This window comes from Ictalurus furcatus, chromosome 24 (genome assembly GCF_023375685.1).
Source record: "Ictalurus furcatus strain D&B chromosome 24, Billie_1.0, whole genome shotgun sequence".
NCBI classification, from domain to species: domain Eukaryota; kingdom Metazoa; phylum Chordata; class Actinopteri; order Siluriformes; family Ictaluridae; genus Ictalurus; species Ictalurus furcatus.
Window position 1 is genome coordinate 18,338,469 of NC_071278.1, and position 23,780 is coordinate 18,362,248.

The 23,780-nt window shown below is 39.0% G+C and overlaps 3 protein-coding genes across 4 annotated transcripts in view; 2 read left to right on the forward strand and 1 right to left on the reverse strand.

Annotated features, from left to right (window-relative positions):
* The window catches only part of pag1 (phosphoprotein membrane anchor with glycosphingolipid microdomains 1), a 49,230-nt gene extending 38,960 nt beyond the window's left edge, over positions 1-10,270 (reverse strand). For both annotated transcript variants that reach the window (XM_053612990.1, XM_053612989.1), the window contains exon 1: positions 9,982-10,270. The gene's annotated coding sequence lies outside the window, so the exon portion shown is untranslated. The remainder of the gene's footprint in view (positions 1-9,981) is intronic.
* A 4,350-nt stretch (positions 10,271-14,620) lies between these two features.
* mrpl53 (mitochondrial ribosomal protein L53) lies at positions 14,621-17,567 on the forward strand. Its single transcript, XM_053613100.1, has 3 exons — positions 14,621-14,754; positions 17,115-17,227; positions 17,381-17,567. Exons 1-3 carry the CDS (start codon positions 14,663-14,665, stop codon positions 17,497-17,499), a joined length of 324 nt encoding a protein of 107 aa, XP_053469075.1. The 5' UTR covers positions 14,621-14,662; the 3' UTR covers positions 17,500-17,567.
* Positions 17,568-19,232: 1,665 nt separating this feature from the next.
* fabp4a (fatty acid binding protein 4a) lies at positions 19,233-21,057 on the forward strand. The gene is made up of 4 exons (XM_053613099.1): positions 19,233-19,389; positions 19,950-20,125; positions 20,224-20,325; positions 20,830-21,057. Exons 1-4 carry the CDS (start codon positions 19,317-19,319, stop codon positions 20,881-20,883), a joined length of 405 nt encoding a protein of 134 aa, XP_053469074.1. The 5' UTR covers positions 19,233-19,316; the 3' UTR covers positions 20,884-21,057.
* Positions 21,058-23,780: the final 2,723 nt, after the last annotated feature.

The window sequence follows — 23,780 nt, forward strand, 5'->3', positions numbered from 1 at the left end:
TATATGTTTGATGTTTGCTTTGTCTTTTTTATTTTATTTATTTATTTACAGTTTTAATGTTTTTGTTCATTTTGTTCATTAAATTTTGGCTCGCTGGCTGCCGGTTGTGGCAGAGCTCCAGATCCTAGCTTGTACGGCTACCTTGGATTTGAGAAAGCTGCTATATAATTTATTATGAAAAAAAGATTCACAGCAGTGCTATTTTCCTGCTCCCTGTTCTCCTTTCTTCTAGGGGTCTATCTAAAAGCCCAGAGCCTTTACCATTCAAATCATGTCCTTCAATGATCTCGGAGTCATTGTCCAAGCCTGGGCACTCTTTCTTGGCGCATCACTGAGCGCTTCATAACACTGAGATCTTTAGGGCTGAGTTGATGTCCTTGCCAGATAATGTTGGTCAACAGCCCAAAAGCTGGACACAAAATACAGAATGTAATAAAAATAAAACAGCCGTAATGGGTTCTAATCACATTATTTCACCTCGGTGCAGCTCTCCTGTTTCGGGCCTGCTTTGAGATGGAGGAGAGAGAATGGGATGAGAGCTCACCGCTGATGAGATTGGCTTCCATTATGGTGCCATTAGCAGACTGACAAAGCTTTCTGTAGCTGGCCCTTATGGTTCATCAGGCAGTTTTTGTGGACTGTGGCTTTGTACCAGCATGGTTTAAGGGGATGTGTATGAAGACACTCTACATTTATAATTACTCACCACATTTCTTTCACTTTCACAGAAGGCCATGGTTCTTATGAGAAAGATCTTTGAGGCATTTTCTCATATTGCATGGCGGGGCATATTAAAAGACCTCAAACCACTGGATGGAGATGGATGAGAGCGATATACTATGACCATATGGTGTGAGCTAGGTTAGAGTACTTTAACAATTTTCGTACATAAATATCCTATTCTTGTTATGGCTGCCAGGTCAAACCAATGGTTACTATAATGCACTTCTCAGCCTAAGCCGCATGAAGGTAGCTAAACAAAAACGTAGCAACTTGGCAGCCCCTTTGTTTAGCTGGCTGTTTTTTTCCAGGCATTTTCTTAATATGCACTTTCTAGATAACAAACCCCATTTCCTATAGACGTATGAGGAACAGGAAGAGGGAGGGCCGGCGTAATTGTGAAAAGTGCAGAGCAGGCAGGGAGGTCACTATAAAAAAAAAATATATCAGAAATGCTCTTTTCAAGAAACAGGACTTTCCCAAGAGTGTGGTCACCAGAGATTGAGGAGAACCACTTGCCAGGTCATCATAGTTCTCATTTGAACACTTTTATTCATACATCTTCCAGTTCAGCATGTTAAAAACCTGACCTCTTGAATTTCAACTCTGAGCTTGCCTATCTGTGTGGGCATTTTGTTATAATTAAATGAAGCCCTCCCTAAAACAAAAAAAGCATTTGCATAGTCTTACAGTCATATGTTATAGCTGTATGGGAGACATTGATGTTCCTGTACGTGAACATGACCATCTGAAACTACCTTCAAAACATCAGCTGAAGAGAATACAATCACAGACATTATTTAGTCATTTTCAGCATTTATCCATTGGTTGTGATTTAACTCTCAAAAGCAAGCAGGAACAGAGTAGGCCGTCAGTCTGTATTATCAAAAATGGCATAATGTGGTGGTGTAACACCTGTGAGAAGGCCTCCCTGAAGGAGAAAGGTCTCTACGGACCCTTCACCCTGCTTAAAGGTGTAGTCCGTACATTTTGTAGCCCTTTTTATAGTGTTTCCTTCAAAGCCACATAACCAAAATACATGCCCATGTCTATCTAGGCTAGACCATCTGAATGTTAGAGGTGCAACTTTCTGAACTCACAGGTAACGTGATTGACAGGCGGTTAGAGACACCACCTCTTCCAGATTGGTTGGATGTACCCCCCACCGATAACATTCGAGGTGGTGAAAACAGCTTGATGCTATACACGGAAGCCCCTATGAGCAAAATGAACCAGCCAATCAGCCATTCAGTATATCAGTTGTAAACTATGACATTAGCTGGATTTATGGATTAGTTTTGATATCTTTATATGAACTAATATTTATAATCAGAATTCTCGTTTTTTTTTAATGAGAAGCATTGAGAAGCAGTGCTGAACGTGAACATTTACTTTCAAATTATTTTGAGATCACTGATTTCACATAAGAGATAATATTCATGGGGGAAAACCTCCATTGTATTACTGGAAAAAAAAGATGGTGACATACAGCAGTCACACCCAAAGTGAATTATCCCTCTAAGTTATTGTCTGGGTCTTTGTAATGCTACACAGTTTGTGTTGGATTACTGGAAAAGGCCAGGCAACCACCAAACCAAGGCTAATCATACACAGGGTGAGTGTGTCAAGAGATAAACACCTCCAATTTCACTCCACCACTCTGCCAATTTGCTTTAATCACATTTGCTCTGTTTATTTTAAAGATTCCACACTCAGTCTACTCTGAACCACATATTTCTTATTTGAGCTGTGCAGCCCGAGAGCAGCCAACAAAATAACAGCCAATCAGCCAAGTCACATCTGTGTTGTCCTGAGAAAATTGCTATGTGCCCGTTGCTTGATAAAAGAGTGTGATGTAGCAGGCAAGATCAGACCTGCTGTGTGTCTGGACAACTGGGTCTGACTGCCAGCACTGAATATAACAGGGAGAAGTGGTGAATCAACATTCCTTTACTGTGTCAGAGACCTGAGTCATTTCACTTGAAGTCTTGGATGAACAAATCAAGTGAAACTGTTTGTCGTTACCTCATTTTTGGTAATAATGACTGTGTAAGGGTTAGTCACACTTTCTGCCCCCATGTAAGTGAAGATTGTCAGTCATTTAGGTGTTTAAATTACTACTAAATTTTAGTGAACGAGGCTGGACTTAATATTTTAGTGTCTTAATTAAGACAATGTATTGCGACTCATCCGAGGGGTTTCAAGCATTCAAGGATAAGCCATGAAGCCTCTTCGGTGTTATAAGTAGGGTCATTGTGACTTACACATTCTGTCAAACTATCACCAAGTATAATGACATGTAAGTTAAAATAAATGCATATTCCATTTGCATATGCAGTGGGGTGTGACCTTATTTCCCCCAACACACACACACATTCTTCATCCATATTCTTCAGTTAGACCCATCTACACTAGCAAAAACGGTTACATCTAATACCATAAGCCAGGAGTTCTCAAACCTATTGCATCCAGTGACCGCTTTAACTGTAAAAAAATATATATATATATAAATAAATAAATAAATAAAATAATCATTTATAATAAAAAAAATAATAAATAAATAAATATATAAAATAAAAACTCCACAGTTCCATTATCTCTACATCTACATTAATAATATAATGATAATTTTAGGTTGTGATTTCCATCTCTGGGTACACTCTTACAGTTTCTACACAGAACACTACAACCGAGGGTTTCCCTTTCAGAAAAGGCCCCAAGCAGAACTCGATCAATTGAAATATAAAACCATTAACCATCCAAAATCCATTTCAGGAACCATTTTACGAAGAATGTGGTATTCCTCGACCTTTTTCGTTTTGAACACTTTTACTTAACAGAGTAATGAAAAAACGGTTAACTCTAGGTATGATTTCAATGTTTATATTTTGGTAATGTAAAGCCTTTAATGTACAATGCACATTTGCCAGAGAAAAGAAAGAAATGGAAATCCTTAGGACATTGAATAAAGTATATATTCATTACTATACTTTCATTTCTATGATAGCAATGGTGGGTACTCCGCATGTAAATCAAACGGTTCTCTTCCTGTATTGTTGGCACCATTAAACATGTAGAGCTCCCACACCTCCTAAATCCCAAAGATTCACAAACAGACTGAAGTATGCTCAAACGGTTGGCAAATGATTTAGCAACATTAGTCATGTAGCTCCAGTGAAAAACTAAGCCAATTCAAGCCAGCGAATTCCACTCAGGGATTTTACTTTACAACATTTTATACAAAAGTGTTCATGAGGTGAGTTGTTCAATACGCTTTCACTGTGAGATATTTGACAATCTTGTAGAAGGATATTAACCCTAGAGATGAATTTATGGTATTTAGTAGTGATAGTGATGACCCGGCGAGCATAAATCGAATCGCCTGAATACATTCATTAATTAAATTTAATGAAAATGTATGGAATATTTCGATCTTTATGAGAAATTCAGCCTCACTCTTACTTTCTCATGGGAAGATGCATTCACTTCACCACTTCACTGTACTGGAAACTTCATACATGTCACCCAAATCTAAGCATGGTCTCTTTGAATGCTGGCATTGTTCTTATCAGGCGTGTTATTCTGAACTAAACCATTCTCGATGTTCTAGGTGAAGTCCGTTATGTAAATTAATTTGTACTCCTTCCACTTCTGCCTGTTACACATCCTGTATACAGTGCTGGTTGTTTCGGTTGTTTGTATCTCTCCTGGTACTCTTATAATCGTGATCTGACCATGCCGTGAAGACATTTCTTTCCATCGTGTATATTTACATTAAGAGATTTGATAGATAAGACACACAAGCACATGACACTGCCCTGTACAATGACCTTTACTGCTTCAAAGCTATCAGCACTCTGTGGCATTTGGAAACAGGAGAACGGTCCAATTTTCAAAGGAAATGAAAAATCAATCTAGCAAGGGTCAATCATTTAGAGAGGGTTTTTAAAGTGCACCCACAATGATAGAATCAATGTTTCATCTAATGAGCTAGGGGTGGGGGTGATATGGCCTTCAAGTATGTTTTTTCTTGAGAAACCTAAAAAAAAAATAATAATCTTTGAAGGTGGGGAAGTAGGGAATATGGCATCAGCTTTGCTCAACATTTCTCACATTTGCTAACTTTGCCGAACAAGCTTGGTTGCTATCGAAGCAAAAAATGAGCGTATGATATGAAATGAAAGTCATTGTTCATCTGCTGTGCTGTGAAAAGCTGTGCTGAGCGGAATGCTGACCTTTCATCCATGAAGTACACAGGCATAGCAAAGAGCTGTCTGCTGTGTGAAGAGCTTTTAAATATAGGCTTTGGTTTACCAAATAAATAATATTACGTCTGCTAAGTCAAAATGTTTGAAAGACAGGAGAAGCTTAGCCCTACTAGTCCATTTACACCAGCTGCTTTTGTGTATTTCTGCATGGCAGCTAATCAGTTCTGGAGAAATTCTGGCTATAAATATAAACTGTAGATCTCTTAAATGGTACATGCTCCCTTTAAGCATTAAAAGTGTCGAAAGCCTACCTAAATTGAATCTTGCTCAGATTTACACTAGAACAATATCTGTACTTATTGTAAAATCCCATGGTATATGAGTCGAGCAGATGGCGCAGAGGAAGGGCAGAGGTTTCAATATAAAAGAATACTTCCCTTTTCCTGAACTACTGCACGACCAAGCAGTTCAACAAACATTCACACACCTGCCTGAGCCTAGACGGTCTCTGCTTTCACTGAGTAATGAGAGAAATGTCTTTCTGACAAGGGTATTATTGTATTCTTTCGCCCTTTCTGATGTTCTATTACTCTATTCTATTTTATTCCCACTTACAGACCCACATAGTGGCTAGTGTCCAGCACCGGGATTCGGTCCAATACCAATACACGGCATGTCCATTCATGCGTAGTGGATAATGCATTCGAGCACGCTATCCATAATTATGTGCCAAAAGCCCACATTGGCATCTTGAAAAGCTCTGTTAAAGAAATCTCACACAGCTGGAGAAGCATCCAGAAATGTGAATGCAACTGGGCTTGAGACAAAACGCCTCAACTGCTGATCAGTTGCACAAAAAGATGAGATTGGGTTGTATTAAGGATTAGACTAAACGGCGTTTAGAGCTAAGCAAGAATTTGTTTTTATTCCCATTTAATGTGTGCGGCACCACAAATTCATTTTAATCGCTTGTTAAGAAATAAAACCTCAGAATAAAACCTCGACATGAGATTATTTGATGGCTCTACCATGACGGATTTATTCCAAACATGTTTCTTTCTTCCCTAGCATTACAATGTTTATTAAGGAAATTCATTTTCCATAATCCATCTGATACACTCTGCCATTTCAGAAATTTGAATAATCTCAAATGCAAGATCAATACTAATCCTGAACTTAAATTTATTTAAGAGTTTACAGCAATGGAGCAACACGATCAAAATTGACTGTAAAAAAAAAAAAAAGAAAAAAAAAAATCAATATTCTATGTTGGCTTAAATGCAATACTGGTCATTATTTAAATAAGCTTTAAAGTTTGGTCCAAGTTAACTAAAAGATAAGCCTTGATTTAATCCAGGTTAAAGCTTAATCTTTGTTAGTACAACCCAGTCGGAGGTAGTTCATTTCATGGTGCGTGACCACAGCATTGAAATAAACTCAATAATCTTTCCAATTGCTAAACGCAGAGCAATGCTGACACCAGGGCTGAAACTCTCACAGTCATTCAGTTTCATTTCTGTCTTTCATTTAACAGTCGTTCTGATGAGGAGTACAACTTAATGTCCACAGTGCAAGAGCCAGTGTTTGTAGATAAGGGTTGGAGTCATTTAAATTTCTGGTACAATAGTGCACATGCAATAATTCAAACATGGCAGTGTGAATATTTGCAAGGTGTACGCCGTCTCCACCAGAAACACAGGTGCAGTGACTCAGTGTAGAAATCCCTCAGGCACAGCAGCACATCAGTGAGTCAAAACCACTGTACAGCTTAACTCTGCCTTCCAAAATGTCTTCTGTGAGGAATAAAACATAACAGGGTGTGCTGTTATAGGAATATATTCAACGGCAGAGTCGTATTAATGGTCTGACGCAAAGCGGGGTTACTGTTATCACCCCAAGTTGATTCTTTTACAATGACAGCACATCCCCAAACTGTATTATTCATCTTATGCCTCAACAATTTGCCATCCATTACAATTTTGTATTTATTAGTGAACAACCCAACACAGTTATCCGTACATAGTTATACATACAGCATAGTTATAACACCCATGACAAAAGTTAGTTCCTGTTATCACTTACGTTATAACAGCTATAAACACTCATTTCCTCACCAGCTTCTTTCTTTTCTCGCTTGTTAAGTTGATAAGGCAAAAATGGTGCAGCTTGTCATGTTAGCGAGAAACCAGAACACACAAACGCCTTTATTCTGAAGACTGCAGAAAACTGTTACAAAATGCTGACACTGAAGACTGCTTACAGAAAGCTTTTTTTTTTTTTTTAAACAAACAAAAAAGAAGCCTCCTTACAGAAAACATCAATATTTCAATGATGAGATGTTTTTCTCTGTTAAATAACAGGTTTACACAATGTATAAGTGGAGCTTCTGCCATACAGAGAACTCTCCCTGTGATTTGTTACTACAGAAAAAATAAAAAAAAAAAGTTACGCGGTAACATAAACCTGTTTGAATTGATTTATAAGAAAATGAATCCATCTTCTGACAAATCAGATTTATAGAGTCCAACAGTGGTATAAATGAAACTAAACAGTCACCCCCTATCACATCACCTCAATCTCACTGTTTTGTTTCATTTACATCCGAGACATAAGAAATTTCACATTTAAACTGCATCCATTGATCATTTCATATCAAATAAGGTCAAGTGTGGTCTAATATGAGACAGGAAGCCAGTAAAAACAGGGTATGCTCTCAGGGAGTTTGTAAATTAAATTAAACTTTAAGACTAATTTCAGAGGCATGGCATGGCGTGGCTTTTAATACTTCCTTTGTCGCTTGTGGGGAAGCCTGGTTCGCATTGCAAAACAAGGTTTTTTCCCAAATGTCCTTAAACACACAGTACATAAGAAGCAGAAAAACGTATCCCGGAAAGCATATAGTCTCCAAAAAATAACAGCATAAAGATCAGCAGATCTGAGAATCCAGAGGAGATGGGACATGTTGATTGTGGTTCTTTTTTTTAAACCAGTAAGATGGTATACTATTGTGTCCCTATTTTATTTTGAGCAAATATGTGGCTTTTTAGGAGGGGAAATATTAGTACTTCCTTTTCACAGATAACAAGGCGGAATTGACTACTTCTGCTATTTTTCACTTCGTGATCGATATCTACCAACAGAAGAGGGTACAGAATTCTGATGTTGTATTAAAAATATAGGCTCAGTGGATACTTAAAAGGTAGTGTTTGATAATTAACTTCTTATGAAGATTAACACCTTCAAATATCAAAAAAGGCTGTTTTATAAGGAAGATCAGTTTTGTCCTTTTTTAATCAGGGGAAATTGCCTTCCCTCGTGACTCTCATTCATATCAAACCCTGCAAATAAGCCGTTACATTACTTATGATGCCTATTACTGATGTTTTCAATCAATTCAATTCATGTGTAGCTAAGTAGCTTTGTATGCATCAGATGTTCATGTAAAAACAACTAGTTCCAAGCAGAGCAAAGCACATACCGACTTAGGAGAATATTATATAGGAACACTGTATGTCTTCATAGGTTTTGCAGTGAAGTGTTTAACGTTGCAGCGTGCCATTCCCAGTCCTGACAATTAACATAACAATACACCCCCAAGATGAAGATAACTAAATAATAAAAGGGGGGAACTGGTTTCTGTTCTTTCCTTTCAAACAGAATTAGGATCCCAGAATCACTTTAAAGGAAACCACCACCCTGAAACACATTAAATATGTTTATTATGAAGTATGTGTGATGCGATTAACAATTCTGGCGTCAACTTGTTGGCAGTTGTCTACCGCATTGACATCACAGGGGGGCATTGCTAGCGCAGTTACATGTAAAATGTAAACAATCTCGAACAATCAGAGCAAAAGCTACTTTTCTCACTTACCATTTTCGAACAATGTTCAGTGCCACATTAATGAGAATTCAAATGTTACGCCAAACGCTCAGCTAGTTAGTGATCTACAAGATGACGAGCACAACGGCACTGATGACAGTATTAGAATGAACGTTGCAGCTTTGGAAGCTTGTCTGTTTGAGCAGAGTGTACGGGTGAGGAGGCGAGAGGGCCGGACAGACTAGAGGGCTAAAGTGCTGCCGCATCGTTCTCTTTAGGTAGAGATGAAGCGATCCCACTGGCACCACTAACAGCAGGCAGTCAAACTGCATTTTGGGTAATGTAGGACAACGTTGATCAATGTGAAAAGAGACCAACATGGCAATGAAAGTAGTTTAAACATAAAACGTCAAATTGAATTACAAGACAAATCTTAGACTCCAGTGATGATCACACATTACATTACTCATAAAGATTAACATGCAAGTCATTCAGGCAACTGAATTACACCCGTTATATCAATGGATCATCATTAGTTGACCATTTTAGTACACTAAACTGAGCTATACCTTTCTACCATTAAGCACGTACCTTTTGTACCTTTAATATGCATGTTGTGTACCTTTAAAACTCTACTCTAAAAACGAAATCATTTTTAAAGGTACATGATAGACATTACACTATATATCTCTGAAACGTACACAGTAAAGGTACACAAAATAAAGGTACCCTTGAGGGTACCACCCCAATGACAAGGAAATGTAGCCTACTTTCTCATAATGTAGCATGCTTAGTAGTAGTAGTAGTGTAGTGTATTTGGATGAAATGTGCCTCAGATGTAGAGGAGGAGAAATCTGTTGGACTGGAGGCTGGAAGGCTCCATCAGTTGGTGTGATCAGTGATGGATGGAGTTAAAGCCGCACCAACTGCTGCTAGAAGAGCCAACAAGTGCCTGGGCATCACATAACCAACCAAAGAACGCGTCAGTTGTATTTGTCTGTTGTTGCAGCGGTGCTTTTTAAAGCGGGTGTGTATAAACTGAGTGAATATGATTACATTCCTCTCCAGCAAACCGCATTCCTCAGTACACACGCGCTGCGGCACAATCCCGCACACCAGCCAACTTTCAGCTCACACGCATGAACCTGCGTGCTGTTTCTCCTGCCATCACAACATGTTCATCTGCAGCAACTTTCTCAGGGATTAAGAGTCAGACGGAAGAGCACTCACCCCGAAACGACCATCCGTAAAGCCGCGACTCCAATAAGCGCAGCTCCGCAGCAGCAGCACCGCACAACACGCACAAGGTGTATGTGTGTGTGTGTGTGTGTGCGGGAAACAAACAAACAAACAAGAACCCGCGGATTATTCTGCTTTCAGTCTGTGATCAAAACTGTCTGCGATCACTCTGAGCTGCTCTGAGCTGTGACTCGCCATACAGCGCATACCGGTGTGTAGATCCGCAGACTCCAGACATCCACTCCTCCTCCTCCTCCTCCTCCTCTGCTCTCACACTGGGGAGGATTAGTAAGGAGCCGCGCAAAGCCTCATGGGAAGTAGCGTTTTCGCGCTTATACCTCTATCTATCTCCAATGAATAGCCTACAACGCGTTTAAATGTCTCTCATCGCAGTATTAATGCTTCAGTACACCTACGAATCTGTATGTAACGCTACTTCTGCCATTTGTGTTCCACTGATACATAGATACAATGTCCTTCACAGCAACATATGTGTAATGTTGCAGATAAATCTCTAAGACTTTTTCCTCAAGCCCCCCCGCCCACTACAATTTCTTTTTATCATTACACATTTTACAAGTACCACCACGGTGGCTTAGTGGTTAGCACGTCCGCCTCACACCTCTACTAGTCGGGGGTTCGAGTCCCACCATGGCCCTGTGTGTGTATGCTGTGGGGGGCTTCCCCAAAGACATGCATGGTAGGCTGATTGGCATATCCGTAGACATTTAATAAATACATAGACAAAAAAATATATATGCTTTACCTTTTGTTTTGAATCAAGTGGGGGGGCGGGGGGGGGACCTCATCTAAATCTTGTATCTCTGTTCAGAAATGACAATCATTTTGCTTCATATCTGGTATGTTTTAACTGCTTCTTTTGTTTCTTTTCATTTTACATAGGGAATCATCAACTTTTTAACTCGGAGCAAAACAATCAAATTCGGTTTAGCAGCTGTAACTTTACTTAGAAACCAGCGGTGTTAATCAATTTGTTTTTTTTTGGGTTTTTTTTACTATTGTCTATTGTCTGTATTTAATTTGGTTTTATTCTGTTTTCTATTTTACTTTTCTTTACTCTGTTCAGCACTTTAGTCAGCTTCGCTGTGTTAAATGTGCTTTATAAATAAAATTTACTTACTTGCTTACTAAATAGTAATATTTTCCAAATCTTGTTCAACCCCCCCAAGAATCATCCATTATAATGTCCCACGACATTCACTCAGCACTGTTACCTCGATACCTTCACCCATATAAACTATTTGGACTATTCCACAATATTCAACAGGGGAACTGGTGGTTTTAGTGTTCATCGTGTTTGCCTCGCACTTCCAGGGAGGGTGGTTCAAGTCCCACTTCCACCGTGTGTGCTCCCCGTGCTTTGGGGGTTCCCTCAGGGCACTCCGGTTTCCTCCCTGAGTCCACACACTGTCCGTAGTGTGTGAATGGTTGTGTGTGCCATTGTGCCCTGTGATGGGTTGGCACCCCATCTAGGGTGTGCCCTAACTTGTACCTAGAGTCCCCTGGGATAAGCTCCAGGCCCCTCCTGACCCTGTGTAGGATAAGTGATACAGAAGATGCTGGGAGAACAGAAAGACAATGGGAAATAATCTAAGTAAGCAGAATACAGCCATTGTCAGAAATTAAACCTTGTAAAAAAAAAAAAAAAATTATATTGTTGCTTGAGATGGGTTAATATTTTTCAAATGGTTCATAGATTCAATGTGGAAAAATTATATTTAAAAAATATAGGGCTAAATGACACCTTGGTTGTGGGAGCACCCACCTGCTGCTTCAGCATGCCCCAACAAACTGGCTATGATGTCATATAGACAGAAGACATAAAAAAGGGTGAAGTTTGCTATCACTGTGCTACTTTCAAGAAATACTAAATGCATTGGTTCTAAGATGAGACCTTATTAATACACATATACTATAATAATTATTTTAAAGCACTGAATATGAATACGCTAAATATGCACTCACTATAGTCACTAAACTGAATATGCAGAACTTTGGCTTTTATGTGCCTCCTTTACAGAAAACCTCATACAGCTCTGTATTTAGAACAAACAGCACTGTAAACCCAAAATACCATCTTTAACCCATATTCTTAAAGCGTGACCCCATGTCTTCAGAGTGTTGACCGATTGCATTGTTGTGTGGTAGCTTAACTAATTCTGGACTGCATGATTCAGCTCTGACAATTGTTTGTGAAAAAGGAACCAGCCTTCAGGGGTATTTAATAGGAAACATGGTCTACAGCCATTGGTCTAAATATAGTGCACCTAATGTGCAGTGTGTTTGCATACACAGGAAAGAGAATCTTGTCAACGGAAATGACAAATGCTGAGTGGAAGACTAAACTATACACTCGGAGGCAACATATATTCTGTGTTCAGAGATGGTACTATCAAGAATGTGCTCTTTGTGGATGGAAAGGTGAATGTAGTAAACTAATTTAACTTATTTGAAGGATAATTGGATTTCCAAGGACCATTGTTGTGCCTCTGAAGGTAAATGTATATAGTTTATACTTTGGTGAATTAACATGCGCATCTACAGAGAATTTTTTTTTTCTGTCATTGGAAATATATATTTATATACATACACAAACACACACACACACACACACACCAAGAATGAAGGAAGATGTCACCTTGTCATCTCTCTGTACCATTTAATTCATCTAGAAAATAGCTGAGTCATGTTTGACCGTCTCTCCCCCTTTCCCAAACACATAGGCAATTCATCTGCAGTACTGCTGCAGTCCTGGGAACTGGTTCTAGTGAGTCCAGTGTGAAACCATGATTAAGATTAATTAGCATCTGATGTTTGCTTTCTAAAACTGAATTTATTATGGGTGGGATGCATTTTGATTCACACTGAGTGCGTGTTGTACTGTAATGTCAAACAAGCGCATAATCGGCATCAGGTTTCTTAGTAAGCATTTTTATTGTAAAATATTGCCCCTCATTACAGATAAAAGAACACACACCTGCAAAATATTCAGTACATACTGTACGTATGTTCTAGATTCAGATCTACAGTATGTGAAATAATTTAATCAGCAATTACATATTGTGATATCAGCACTCAAGGGACTGCAGAAAAAAAAAGTAGAAATGCAGAAATGTTAGACTGTTGTGACTTGCCCAAGCCAAACATGCCAAGAATATTGCGTTGATCAGCACTACCAAAATATTCAATAGGACCTAATGTTTTAATGTTACAAAAAGAGACATACATACTTATATTGCAACCCATATTGCAAGGGTGGCAACCCATCATGGTGCACAATCGCACACACGTCGTGCACATACCATGGACAATTTGGAAATGCCAATCAGCCTACAACGCATGTCTTTGGACTGAGGGAGGAAACCGGAGGAAACCCATAAAGCACGGGGAGAACATGCAAACTCTGCGCACATAGGGCATTGGTGGGGATCGAACCCACAACCTTGGAGGTGCGAGGCAAGCAATAACATAGACATTTGTCATATAGGAAATGACCAATGTATCCTGTAGTGTGTAAATACTAAGAAAGTAATTAGACTGTAGATTGTAGAGTTATATTGCAGACTGTGTGATTGGATTAGATTGTACTAGGACTGTAGGCAGAAATGAGAAATTACACATTTACACAATGTGGCGTTTACACGTTCATGCAAATCCTAAACGTCTTTCGCCATCTAGTGGTCACAAAGCATAACTAATTAGCGCCCCCTATTATACCGTGTTATATTTTCATAGCATCAACTACTTTTTAAAACCAAATTATAGACGTAAAAAACGTAAAAAAAACAACAACCACAAAACAAAACAAACAAACAAACAAAAAACAACAACAACAACAAAAAAACATTTAAAACGTTCACGTTCCTTTTCAATTAAAAATTCACATGATCTTTTCAATCATTGGTACTACACTGAAAGGTTATACTATGAACGCAGAACAAAAATGTGTTAAAGACTGTAGCACAAATAAGAAAAAGTGATGGCGTTGCACAAAAATCAGCACCACTCTGGAGAATATACCTGCCCCATGTACAGTGTTTGTACCATGTGCAAATTATTCATTCATCCATCCATTTTCTATACCGCTTATACTTCAGGGTCGCGGGGAACCTGGAGCCTATCCCAGGGAGCATGGGGCACAAGGCGGGGTACACCCTGGACGGGGTGCCAATCCATCGCAGGGCACACTCACTCACACACACACACACACACACACTACTGACATGCCAATCAGCCTACCATGCATGTCTCTGGACTGCGGGAGGAAACCGGATTACCCGGAGGAAACCCCCGCAGCACGGAGAGAAAACACACACACACACACACACACACACACACACACACACACACACGTGGTGAGAATCGAACCCCAACCCTGGAGGTTATATATGCGTATATATTGTATATACCTCCTCAAACTTCACATATACATATTCAGTATATTCCTTTGTATCGCTATTCTATTAGTCTATATAGCCACTTCAGGATAATTATATTATTTTATATTATATTATATTATATTATATTATTCACGGTTAATTAGGCGCACTACATAGGGTATAATAATAAAAAATAATACATCTTTTACCCCATGTGACGCGCTGCATGACGCGCTGCATGACGCGGAGGTCAGAGTTCATGGTGGAGAAACATGGCGGCCTCGAGAGGATCTGTGGTGTTAAAGACGGTGAAGAAAATCTCCGTACAGTTTTGCCCGTTTGAATCCAATGTTCGCGCTACACGGTATGATTTTTTTTCTTTTCTTTTTTCCCCTTACTATAAGGCATATTTGAAATGCTGGTACAATACGTTGTGGTGGTGGTGAAGCTCGGCGTGTAGTTCGTGTCAGACGCAGCACAGCGCTCACGGAGCAGGCTGAATTATTTATGTGTAAATAAATGATTGAATAAATAAATGACCAGCAGTCATATCATGCTTGTTAAAGCAGAATTTATTTCACTTTTCATTACTGTGTTTAAAAATATTAAAAATGTCTGAACGTATGTATTACTGGGCTTGCTGCCCCTGTTGACAAATCTAATGTGGTAGATAGGGGTCATCAGAACATATCAGTTAAACCTATAATAGTCTCTACACCACTGGACACCACCTGTCTTCTTTGAGATCTGTCTTCCTGCAGGTTTCATCTCCAACCATAATCTAACAGACCTGTATTAGTTGATCAAGAACTTCTTAAGCTGATGATTAGATGGTCAAGTGGGCATGATTGTGGTTGGAGCTTCAGGATATTAGATCTCCAGGAACAGGGTTGTGACCACTGTGCTACACGTTTATCTTTAAAACTGTCCAGATCTACAGTATCCTGCTGCATAGTTCGCCACTAGTTAAAGGAAACCTCCACCCTGACCCTGAAACATGTGAAATACAGTATATGGCCAAATTTTTGTGGACACCTGATCATCTGCTCTTATGCAGTTCTTCGCCAAAATGTTACCACGAAGTTGGAAGAACCCGGTTGCCTGGATTGTATTTGTGTGATTACAGTGTATTACAGTTTCACTTCACTGGAGCTAAACCTGTTCCAGCATGACAATGCCCCTGTGCACAAAGCGAGCTCAATGAAGACATGGTTTGCCACGGTTGGATTGGACTACTGAACACCTCTGGGATGAACTGGAGTGTTGACTTCACACCAGGCCTTCATGCTGGACATCAGTGCCCAACCTCTTTTGCTGTTGTGGCTGACTGGATAAATCCCCACAGCCACAGTCCAAAATCTAGCCTTCCCAGAAGAGTGGCGGTTATTATATCAGCAATGGAGGGATCAACTCCATATGGCCATTATTTGGGAATGGGATGTTTAATGGTCAGGTATCCACATGGTATTTGGCCATGTAGTGTATGTTTATATTGAAATATTTGTGATGTACTGGGTGATTCTGGTGTTATTGGTGTGTATGTGTATGTGTATATATATATAATGAGAGAGAGAGAGAGAGACATCTGGGGATGGGGGTTTGAGGCTTGCCTCCATCCTGTGCACAGAGTTTACATGAAAAATTTTCTCCCCGTGCATCAGGGATTTTCTCCAGATACTCTAGTTTCCTTCCCCAGTTTAAAGGCTCATCGGCATCTCTAAATTGCCCATAGTGTGCGAGTTTGTGTGAGATTGTGCTCTGCGATGAGTTGCCACCTGGTCCAGGTGTCCCCCACCTTGTGCCCCGAGTCCACTGGGATAGGCTTCAGGCTCCCCTGGATAAGCGGTACAGAATATAGATGGATGGATAAACACTGGACAGCACTGAAGATCACAAGTTAAAATAAAGATGCTAGTCGTTTAGGGTGGATTTTTCCCTTAACTGCTCGTACCTCCTGTTTATCACAGGAAGTCGTCATGAGTAGGATTTTAGGTATAAATTGTGGAACAGCTGCACTTCTTCTGTGCTAGAATTCATTAAAAATAATTGTGCATGTAGAAGTTTTGCTACACTCAGCACTAAGCTCAGTTCACTGTTTGTAAATAGACATTGAATTACTTTGTTGCAAGCAGGAAAATGCAGGTTAAACACCATTTTAATGTAGTGTATCTTTTATTGACACAATCTTTCCATCTTGGGTATTTTTCTTTCTTACATTTTTCCATCAAAGTAATTAGAACGGTGGTATTACAGTATTGTTCCACACTAGGGCAGGGCTATAGGACAGTACAATAACAACATCATGAAGATTGTCACTATGAGATATGGTGGGTTCCATGATTTAAAAAAAAAGTACAAACCAAGATATTAAAGCGGCTGATTTGACGTTTAAAATTTTTAAAACTAAAAAAAAATCTTTATTTTCCTCCTTGTTAGTGTTCGTTTTTGTTTAAGACGTTAAAAAAAAAGTCCTACTGTTTTGCAGGTAGTGTGTATCATCGTAACGCATCGTATAAATGGCTTCATGTTGTGATACATCATCCATGTTGAGCGGATGCCAACTGCCTATTTTGCATAATATTTAGTTTCAGTATCTGTTTTATTTGTTATTTATAATGGAAATCCTACACGTGTCATTTTATATGTAACTTCATTGCAGGAAAACATTTTGTACTTTTTGTTATGGGCTGCTAACGTTTCAACAATTCTTGGCTTCTTCCCCAGAGACTTTCTCACCTTGGTTGGATCAGAAAAGGCCAAAGCTACAAACATGAACTGTGAAGTTATAGCAGAAGTGAAACATGACCGGTCAGAGCCTGTGATTGCCGTCACGTTCAGTAAGTGACCTCAGTTATGAATGTTCATTGTGTGCACTCTGACATGGAATGATTACGTAAAGTACATCAGGAAATAATTGTCTTGCACTATAGCCGTATTTGTCATTATATTATAGGTCACGGTTCTTAACATGACTGTGCTTTTGTTTTCAGTGGATGGTGAAAGGTTAGTGATGAAAGGAGCCCAGCTGACAAGCCAAGAGATGCTTTCGGCTCTACAGACACGCTGCATTGCTAAAGATCCTCAGTCTAAAGCCACAGCGAAGAAGTAGATGTATATTTGTATAGGTGTTGTGTATATTTATTAACTTTTCATTAAATGAAACTCTCAAATTCTCAAGCTGTCTTTCAGTTGTTTGCATTGGTGGTTTTGATTTAAAAGAATGATTGGCTATTTAATAAATATTACAGTTCATATTGGATAAAATATATAAAAGCAGTGACCAGACTACATGGCATTGGAGTGCGTGTGACAGTTCTTTCCCAAGACAGTTTTTGCCCATGTCTTACCCTTGCTTCAGTGGATAATCTCACCTGGATACTGTAGACTTGTTCTTACAACCTGCTGCTGTAATCATAAAGACAGTTCTGTGCTCACCTCAGGACCTGTACTCACAATATACTAATACTGAACATCTTTTCAACACTCTTAGTACGGTTTGTTTTCTACTCTACACCTGTATAGTGTAATGATTGAAATAATCTCACAATATAGTGACACCCAGAAGAGGAGGGGTTCCCTTTTGAGCCAGGCTCTTTTCAAGTTTTTGTCCTCTCAAGTTTTTGCCAATCATGTGGCAGCAGCACAATGCATAAAATCATGCAGGTACATGTCAAGAGCTTCAGGTAATGTTCAAATCCAACATCAGAATGAGGGAAAATGTGATCTCTGTGACTTTAACTGTGGCATAAGAATCTGTGCCAGATGGGCTGGTCTGAGTATTTTAGAAATTGGTGATCAGCGATCTCTAAAGTTTACACCTATTGAAGCAAAAAAAAAAAAAAACAACCCCAAACATCCAGTGTGTGGAGGGTCTGCAGGCTGAAACACCTTGCTGATGAGAGAGATCAGAGGGGAATCACCAGACTGGTTTGAGATGACGAAGTTTATAGTAACTCAAATAATCACTCTTTACAACCGTGGTGAGCAGAAAAGCACATCACAACACACAACACATCAAACCTTAAGGTGGATGTGCTCATGATGGCCTCAGATTCCTGTTCATGGTTGACAGAAGTAGAACCTGATGTGGTCTTCTGCTGTTGTAGCTCATCCACCTCAAGGTTCGATGTTTTGTGCATGCTGAGATGCTTTTCTGCTCACCACGGTTGTAAAGAGTGTCAGTGTCTGTTGTTAAAAATGCTATACAAATAAAGTTTTATTGAATTATTGGAACTACTACTGTACATCCTTCCTGGAAGCTCGAACCAATCTGCCCATTTTCCTCTGACCTCTCTTATCCACAAAGCATTTCCACCCATAGAACTTTCGCTCATGCAGTGTTTTTTTTTTTTTTTTGTTGTTCCTTTGCACTATTCTGTGTAAACCCTTGAGACTGTTTGTGTGAACATCCTAGGAGATCACACTTTTTCTTCATTCGTTTGATATGAACATGACCCAAAGCTCTTAACCTGTATCTGCATGATTTTTTTTTTTCTTTTTCTTCATTGCACTTCTACCACACGATTGCCTGATTAGATAACTGCATGAATGTTTAGGTGTACAAGTGTTCCTAATAAAGTGGACGGTCAGTGTGTTTACTGTACTAGGTTCACCTTATAAAATGTATTTTCAATATGCTCCTAATGTGTCGTGTATAAAGCTATTGCGGATGTTTATTTTCCTTTTTTTTCCCCCCTTTTCTTTCTGTGAACCTTTCCTTCCTTCTGCACTGCCTCGCGCGTGAGAGAAAACGGAACGACGCCGGGTGACGTTTGACGCGTTGATTGGACAGCCCAACCGTGCGCGTGCTAAAGAAACAGTATAAAAGCTCGGAGGCGGAACGTAAAGAAGCATCGCGTCGGTGTCTTGAGTTAGAGGCTGGAGTTTATTAGTGTTTAGAGTAGGACCGAGTATTAAAGTGTAAAGATGGTGGATAAATTTGTGGGAACATGGAAGATGGTTTCCAGCGACAATTTTGACGAATACATGAAGGCACTGGGTATGTTTGCTTGACTTTTAATTTTATTTGTTTATTTACATTTGAATATGTATTAATGACAGTTACTGTGTGTTCTTTGTGGTTTTGGGGCTGTGATTAATATATGCTAATATGGACTATCCTATTTAAATCCTATTAAATATTTAACTTATAGTAGGTGATGTTGAGGTCCATGTCAGTATATTAAGTATAAAACTTGTAGTCATAGCCTATTTGCTGTCTTTTTGTTCTGTTTTTTCTGTTTTCTGTGACTGCAAATTTTGTACTACAGATATAAATGTATTGTACATTATAATCTAATCCACTTTCAACCCAGCTATCATTGAGTTGGACCCTACTTTTAGTATGCATTTTTCACCTGGGAAAGTAAATACCGTGTACATTTAAAGGCCAGTTATGATCGTAAGATAAACTGTGATCTCTGTGTGTTTTACATGAGTTTCAAAAATGCACCAAGTTAATTTTCCCAGGTAAAACACACATATTAAAGGTACAGGACATGTCTCGAGGATATCATCCCCCCCGCCCCACCCCAAATTAATCCATCTCCCGTTCTTCAGGTGTGGGATTTGCCACTCGTCAGGTAGGAAACAGGACCAAGCCCAACTTCATCTTAAATGTGGACGACCAAGGACTGATATGCATGAAATCCCAGAGCACTTTTAAAACTACCGAGGTCAAATTCAAGCTCAACGAGACATTTGCGGAGACCACTGCTGACGACAGGAAGACCACGGTCAGTAATGACTTCTGCTCTCCTGACAGGTTACTTAATGAGTGCAGCTCTGTGGTAGTCTCTGGACTTGTGTGAGAGTGTCTCCTCTCTGTGTGCAGACCGTGGTGAGCCTTGAGAACGGCACACTGGTGCAAAAACAGACCTGGGATGGCAAAGAGACCACACTAGAGAGAGAAGTGATTGATGGACAATTAGTAGCGGTAGGAATTTTATTTACGCTTTAGAAAATAAGAATATCATTCTTCCTTTTTTTTTTTTTTTTAAACATTTTCTCATCCATTTATGCTCTAACCAAATGCTTTTTGCAGGGACCACTTATAGACTAAAAAAAACATATATATATATATATATCCATGGACTTCATGATCTTATTACATATCATTTATTTTACAACTATAATCCAACAATGCACATATGGACCATATATAAGATATTATTTTGTTAGGTTGAAGTTGATATTATGCTTCTTTTTACGTTATTGAGCTGTAGCTTGAACCCATTTGATTGAAATGACTAGTCGATTAGGCTTATGACTAAACGAGCTAAATAAGAACTATACGAACTTTTGATAGTAGTATGGTTGGTATATGTAATGTAATGACACTGTTATAAAACTATCCATAATCAGACCTAGCTTAGAGAGCGTAGCATAGTTAATTAGGAAACTTTTGTTGCTGAAATGTGATTTCTCCATTCCTCTGCAGACATGCAAGATGGGGGACGTGGTGGCGGTGAGGACGTATGTAAAAGAAGCATGATAAAAAGATCCTGGCTTGATTTTGGAGATGCCTGGCTCAGTTCAATGAGCAGTCATTTAATTTTCTTGTTTTCTTGTATTCACGTTTGACACCAGAGCTGTTGCATGCAGTGTATTATAAGATGCATTGAGATTAATCTTCTGGTGCTTTGAATAAAGTTTTAATCATATCTACCTTTAATGTTTGGGGGATTTTTTTTTTAGCCTATTTAACTGTGCATGTGATTAATTATGTGATAGCCAAGTGTCAGTAAGGAAGGCACTCTCTCAGATTTCCAAAATTACACCAATCCTTATCCATGTTAAACTGATCACTGTAGCATTTTGAATACACTGTTCAATACAGATGGATTTGCGCTTCAATTTTAGGCATTAAATGCTGCATGTATTTAATCTCACCAATTTTTGCAAATTTTAATGGACCTTTGTTAAAGCAGAGGTGTTACTGCTCAACAACTGAATAGCCTTAAATAAAAAATGTTATTTAACTACCGAGTGAAAAGTCTATATGAAGTGAAGAGTGTATAATACTGAGTAAAATAGTGTAAAGCAAAGACTAATATGAGAGTCACATTCAAGTAAAAATCCTTTTTCTTTTTTTAATCCAATCCAGAAAGGTCAGCATATATGGTAACGTCATTAACTTTCTAAAATCACAGAAACTGTCCATTGGTCCTCATCCTTGTAACTACACTGTAGACCTCTTTCTCTTTAATAACATGCTTTAGGATAAATAACTGAATAATAAGTGGGGACTTATTATTATGGGACTAAAATGTTTTTATTTTTGTTGAGGTTAACTGCACTGATAATATATCGGAACAGCTCATTATTCTCTGTGTGTTGAAAGTCACAGGATGCTCCTTCCTTTCCTTTTTTCCCCTTTAAACATTAACTTTTAGCACATAGTTTTAAAATATGTAAGGAAATGAGAGCACGGTTCGTCACTCCACCGTTCCCTTTGACCTGCATTTGAATCATAGAATGTTCTGCTCATGGCCACTTTCCCAGGAGAGGAAAAAGAGGAGATGCATCGATAGCAGTTAACAACAAAAACAGCTGAAACAGGTGCATTATGGGCCAACTTCCTACAAGCCCCTTTATTTAAAAAACACAATGCACTTTCCTATTCCCAAGCCTGTATAAAGTTTAGATAATGGGAAGTGGTACTGGGGGAAAAGACAAACAAATGTATTGATACCGTGTTCAAATAATCAAGATTACTACAGGATTTGTTTCCAGCTTCTCTCCTGACCGCACTGAGATCAAACCAGTAGGACATGTGAGCTTGATTTACTTCAGCTCTATTTATTATGATTGCACAGGAGACCCTTCAGAGATCACGGCTCTATCTGTGTGCAGTAAAACAATGCATGTGTGTTTCTGGTGAATTGAGTAAAAGTTCAATTTTCCTTCATGGGATTGATTTGTAATAAAGTTGGACAATGTTCATAATGGGGAACAGTGGTTGCAGTGGAAAAGCATTCGAGGCTGGGAACAGGTTTTTTTATGAAAGGAGAAATGAGAACTAATAATAAAAAAAAAGAACTGATAAAATAGCTTTTATTTCGATATATGTGTGGCATCCTGGGAAAACCTATCTATATATATAGTTCTGAAAATGACAGGTTTTAGATTTATAACCTAATCCATTATAGATAAATATCATTACTACCAAAATCTAAACCTGAGCCTCATCATCGTTTCTACTCTCGACTGATCTCTGTCCACGCTATCGGTGGTGAAGTAGTTGTTGATTATCTCAGTTCTGTTGGCTATATTCGTATTAGGATATTTAAACATTTAAAAACTTTGTCTGCTGTCATCTGTACAGCGTGTGTAAGTGTTCTTTGTTTCGATGATGAAGTATATGAGCATGGCGGACATTTTGACAGCGGCTATCTGATTACAAGCTATTAATTAGGCCTATGTCCGTTTCATTATGGCATATCCAACGACTTGATCAAATTGTGAGAAAAGCTCACGTAGCTAGCAAGGTTTTAGGCATCTTTAGGGAAACTGACTGATTTTACCACTGCGTTTTGTTAAACTGACTCCTTACAGAACATGATCTTTGATAGATTTATGTTTTCTTAAAGTAGAGATGTTAAAGCATCCATCCAACTATTTTCTGTACTGTTTATCCTACACAGGGTCATGGGGAGCCTGGAGCCTATCCCAGGGAACTCGGGGCACAAGGCGAGGACAGGGCGCCAACCCATCGCAGGGCATACATACTCACACACCCGTTCACACACTATGGACAATTTGGACATGCCAGTCAGCCTACAACCCTTGTCTTTGGACTGGGGGAGGAAACCGGAGTACCCAGAGGAAACCCCCTAAGCACAGGGAACATGCAAACAAAGCATGCAAACTCCATGCATACAGGGCAGAGGTGGGAATCGAACCCCCAACCCCGGAGGTGCGAGGCAAACATGCTTTTTTTTGTCAGAGTATGAGCAAAATGTCATATAAAATGTGCCCAAAAATCTTGCAAAGTGTTACACATAGGATAATGGTATACTGACCGTTTAGTTTTACACCAGTAAAGAATTAAATACATATACACTATGTATGTGCAAATACATTATTATAGGCAATACTGGGTAACATTGTTCTATTTCAGGATACAACATATTCAAAAAATTGTTTACAACCATAGACCTGTGGAATGCTGTATACAGTGCACTGCTATTGTATCTCTGTATAGCATCCTGGGTGTACACACATGACAGGAAGCTGAACTATTGTAGGCTTTATTGATACAGTGGGGTACTGTGGTGTCATTTTGACATGGGACCTGTTTTCCCTGGATAGACGGTTATTATAGGAATGAAGTCATATCCTTTAAGGAACATCTGGAAAGCTGCACTTCAGGACATCATTCCCACCCTT